Source organism: Vanessa tameamea, chromosome W, assembly GCF_037043105.1.
Source record: "Vanessa tameamea isolate UH-Manoa-2023 chromosome W, ilVanTame1 primary haplotype, whole genome shotgun sequence".
Classification (NCBI taxonomy): domain Eukaryota; kingdom Metazoa; phylum Arthropoda; class Insecta; order Lepidoptera; family Nymphalidae; genus Vanessa; species Vanessa tameamea.
This window is the reverse complement of record NC_087340.1, coordinates 5,135,975-5,141,158: the sequence shown is the minus strand read 5'-3', so window position 1 is coordinate 5,141,158 and position 5,184 is coordinate 5,135,975. Positions and strand designations below refer to the sequence as shown.

Genomic DNA, 5,184 nt, shown 5'->3' with positions numbered 1-5,184 from the left:
ATATTATAAAAATAAATAAATTATGTACGCGCGGGCACGCGAACGCAATTTTATATATATGTAACGTCATGCGTGAAGCTCGCTGCGTTCGGGCCGATGCGCGTGCGTTGCATTGTCGGCCGCAGTCGCCAGTCCGCTACTAATCGCTGTCTACGCGACACTATTGCCGGATGCTTGTATGTTTATAGTTACGTACGAGTTATAAGTGCTATTAATTTATGTTTTCGCTTTCTCACGCTTTCCTCTTTCATTATTCACCTTCTATCAGTGTTCTTACTATCACTCTGACTGTACTCTTAACTTTCATACTGTGCTTGTGCTTATTGTATGAATAAACTGTGGTGTGTTATTACTTCGTTTTATTACGGACCATCTACTCTATTCACACTACACTTCACTGGTGACCCCGAACAGAACACGGATTAAAAATGAGCGAGAGCAGTGAGTCCGTCAAAAGTGCCGAGTCACAAAGGAGCGGCCATGTTACCGTACGTCGTGCACGTAAGACACGTATGCCCATGGATGTCGGCGCGCAAGATGGTTCCTCACCTAAATGCAATCTTAAGGTGCCTCCCTTCTCACCGGAAGATCCAGAACTTTGGTTCGCTCTGCTGGAAGGCATATTCGAGAGCTTTAATATCGTGGACGACCGATCTAAGTTTTCTACAGTCATAACGAGCTTAGACATACCTTATGCAAAAAGCGTAAAGGATATCATAATAAACCCCCCGGCGAAGAACCGTTACGGCAAAATAAAGATGGAGCTGATTAGAAGATTGTCCGCTTCTCATGAGAAAAAAGTAAAACAATTACTTACTCATGAAGAACTCGGAGACAGGAAGCCGTCTCAATTTTTGAGGCATTTACAAGACCTGGCCGGCCCATCTGTTCCGGATGATTTTGTGAAGTCCATATGGAGCAACCGCTTACCACCCAATATCCAAACTGTGTTGGCTTCGCAACCAACGCACTGGAGCAGCTGGCAGACTTAGCAGACCGGATACAAGAGCTGACGTCACCTTATAACGTCGCTGCCACGTCCACCAGTACTATGCATTCCAGCAGCGAGATCTCCGAGCTGAAGAGGATGGTGCAGCAGCTGGCACTTAAGGTAGACGAGTGCACTCGTTCACCTCGCCGTAGTCGCTACGATGATGGTTTTAGACGCCGGCGCCACTCGCCTAGGCGTTACCGTTCAAGATCCCGCCCAAGGTCCAGGTCAGCTTCAAATTACCGTAAGCACACCCTTGTGTTGGTACCATCATAAATTCGGTGATAAAGCAAATAAATGTGTACCACCGTGTAATTTTTCGGGAAAAGTGTAGGGCAGTTTGTTATGGCGGCCGACGCCTGTCCTAAAAACGGTCGCTTATTCGTAACGGACGAACGTTCAAAAACTAAATTTTTAATAGACACGGGAAGTGATTTGTGTGTGTTTCCGCGATCAATGTTAAAAGAACGTCGCGAAAAAACCGATTTTGATTTGTGTGCCGCTAACGGTTCTATGATCAGTACATTCGGTTATATTAATTTAGTTTTAAATATAGGCTTAAGGCGTGACTTTCCCTGGCAATTTATTGTAGCCGATGTAACGCGGGCGATAATAGGCGTGGATTTTTTATCCCACTGTAATTTAATCGTAGATATACGCAACCAACGATTAATTGATCAACATACTACGCTCGGTACCCCGGTTTCACTTGCCAATTTTCCTGAAAATGTTTTTTCAGTGAAAGTGATGTCTGGTGATTCAGTATATCATAATATACTTGCTAAATACCCCGACATCACCCGTCCAGCTGGTATAAATAAAACTCCAACACACAGTACACTTCATTACATCCGTACCACACCTGGACCGCCAGAGTCCTGTACACCACGTAGGCTGGCACCGGATAGGCTCAAAATTGCTAAGGCTGAATTTGAGGCTATGTTACAGATGGGCACCTGCAGGCCTTCAGAGTCTCCTTGGGCTTCTCCTTTACACCTGGCACCGAAGAAAAATGGTTGGCGACCCTGTGGTGACTATCGCAGGCTGAATGCACGTACAATTCCTGATAGATACCTGATACGTAACATCCAGGATTTCGCACACAACTTATGCAATTGTACCGTATTTTCTACACTGGATTTAACAAAAGCATATAATCAAATCCCTGTCAATCCATCTGACATTTGTAAAACCGCCATCACGACACCGTTTGGTCTATACGAATTCCCCTACATGACGTTTGGTCTTCGTAATGCAGGGCAGACGTTCCAGCGGTTCGTGGATGAGATGTTGCGAGGGTTAGATTTTGTCTACCCATACATAGATGACATATTAGTTTTTTCCCCAGATCCTGTAACTCATGAAAAACATCTGCATGAAGTTTTCAAAAGGCTCAAGGAGTTCGGTATGGTTTTAAATCCTAACAAGTGTGTATTTGGTGCCCCTAAAGTTACTTTCTTAGGCTACACCATTTCAAGCGAAGGCACTAAACCCTTGACTGAAAAGGTAGAGGCTATTAAACATTTTTCGCAGCCTAAAACAGTTAAAGAGCTTCGTAGATTTCTAGGAATGCTTAATTTCTACCGCAGGTTCATTCCAGACGCAGCATCACATCAAGCTCCGTTAAATGCTCTTTTAACCGCATCAGTTAAGGGATCTCAGCCTGTCACGTTCGGAGATAAGGAGCTAAAAGCTTTCGAGGCTTGCAAGCAGAGTTTATGCCAGGCAGCTATACTGGCACACCCTGATAGCAATGCCAAACTAGCTCTTGTAACCGACGCTTCCGATACGGCTATTGGAGCTGTATTACAGCAATTAAAACATGGCACTTGGCAGCCTTTAGCTTTCTTTTCGAGAAAACTCATCCCGTCGCAGACCAAGTATTCTCCGTATGACCGCGAGCTCCTGGCTATTTATGAAGCCATAAAATATTTTAGGCATATGGTTGAAGCTCACGAGTTTATTATTTATACTGACCATAAGCCACTTACATTTGCTTTTACATCTAGAAAAGAAAATTGTTCACCCAGGCAGTTTCGTTACTTAGATTTTATTTCTCAGTTTTCCACTGACGTGAGACATATATCAGGTAAGGATAACGTCGTCGCTGATACCTTGTCCAGAGTGGAAGAAATTGCGCAGCCGGTCGACCCTGATAGGTTAGCAGCAGCGCAATCCAGCGACCCCGAGTTACAACAGCTTCTTGGTGGGACTACGTCTTTACGTCTAAGTAAGGTTAAGCTGCCTAGTACTGACATTACGTTAGTATGCGATGTAAGTGGCCCTGATCCTAGACCTTACGTAGTAAAAATATATCGGCGACAAATCTTTGAATCTTTGCATTGTTTGAGCCATCCTGGAGCCAAGGCAACTATTAAATTAGTTAGCGATCGTTACGTGTGGCCAGGACTCCGTAAGGACTGCCGCGAGTGGGTACGCAATTGTATTGCATGCCAACGTTGCAAGATAACCAAGCACGTATCTGCTCCATTAGGAGCTTACAACCTACCTCGCGGTAGATTTCAGATCGTGCACATTGATTTAGTCGGACCGTTACCTCTTTCGTTGGGATATCGTTATTGTCTGACGGCCGTCGACCGTTTTACACGTTGGCCTGAGGCAATACCAATTCCAGACATAACGGCTGAAACCGTGGCAAAAGCCTTGCTCAACGGTTGGATTTCACGATTTGGTTGCCCATTTAAGATAGTGACAGACAGAGGGACCCAGTTCGAATCCTCGTTATTTAAAATTTTGTCACAAACTATAGGGTTTGTTCATAGTCGTACTACAGCTTATCATCCTTCATCGAATGGAATGGTGGAGAGGTTTCACCGGCAGCTAAAAGCTGCCATAACCTGCCACGCTGATAGCTGTTGGGTCTAATCTCTTCCTATTGTTTTATTAGGAATAAGAACGGCTTTAAAGGACGACCTAAAAACCTCTTCCGCCGAGCTCGTTTACGGCGAGAATATACGCCTTCCAGGAGATTTCTTTTTACCACCTGAGGATGACTGCTACGATTTGACGAATTTTATAGCACGAATATGCTGTTTCATCAATAGGATTAAACCACCTCCAGCGTCACGTCACAGTGGACATCGATCTCCTTTCATTTTTAAAGACCTGGCTACATCTTCTCATGTCTTCTTGCGGAATGACGTTGTAGCTGGCTCATTGAAACCTGCGTACACGGGACCACACGAAGTCCTGACCAGGGGAGATAAAGTATTTAAAATTATTGTCAATGGCAAAACAGTCACCGTATCTATAGATAGGTTAAAACCTGCCTACATACTGCGTGACACACACACTGAAAATCATATTCCTACACACACTCCCAAACTTACACCCACGCACAAACATACACCCACACACAATCACATTCAATCACCTACATCAACACTCACTCCTAATATTAACAAAAACATTGTTAAAAATACCAGGTCGGGTCGGAGGGTTAAATTTCCCGACTATTATCGCCCGTAGGAACGGTCTCAGGAGGGGGGTGGTGTAGCGGTACATTTATTGTAAATATATAATTTAATATAAATAAAATTATATTTACATATATATTATAAAACTAGTTAAGATTATATTATAGAAGTTTATATAATAATAAAATAAAATAAAATATATTATAAAAATAAATAAATTATGTACGCGCGGGCACGCGAACGCAATTTTATATATATGTAACGTCATGCGTGAAGCTCGCTGCGTTCGGGCCGATGCGCGTGCGTTGCATTGTCGGCCGCAGTCGCCAGTCCGCTACTAATCGCTGTCTACGCGACACTATTGCCGGATGCTTGTATGTTTATAGTTACGTACGAGTTATAAGTGCTATTAATTTATGTTTTCGCTTTCTCACGCTTTCCTCTTTCATTATTCACCTTCTATCAGTGTTCTTACTATCACTCTGACTGTACTCTTAACTTTCATACTGTGCTTGTGCTTATTGTATGAATAAACTGTGGTGTGTTATTACTTCGTTTTATTACGGACCATCTACTCTATTCACACTACATTTATCGACATAAATTTATCGACTGGATGAATGGATAATATAATTATTTAAGTCAATGGCGCAAAGCACATTCTGAAGTTTCCTGTTCGTGTTCTGCGGTGAGTTTCGAGATTCTTCTTACAGAATACCTCTATTGAATTATTTCGTATTTGCCTATCTATTTATT

General features: G+C 43.0%; 1 protein-coding gene across 1 annotated transcript; it reads left to right on the top strand.

Annotated features, from left to right (window-relative positions):
• The first annotated feature begins 428 nt into the window (after positions 1-428).
• On the top strand, positions 429-992 carry LOC135194601 (uncharacterized). Its single transcript, XM_064220219.1, has one exon. The coding sequence runs from the start codon at positions 429-431 to the stop codon at positions 990-992; it is 564 nt and encodes a 187-aa protein (XP_064076289.1).
• Positions 993-5,184: the final 4,192 nt, after the last annotated feature.

Bases quoted from the DNA above. Each gene is read 5' to 3' on its own strand.
- LOC135194601 (XM_064220219.1), top strand. From the start codon at position 429: ATGAGCGAGAGCAGTGAGTCCGTCAAAAGTGCCGAGTCACAAAGGAGC.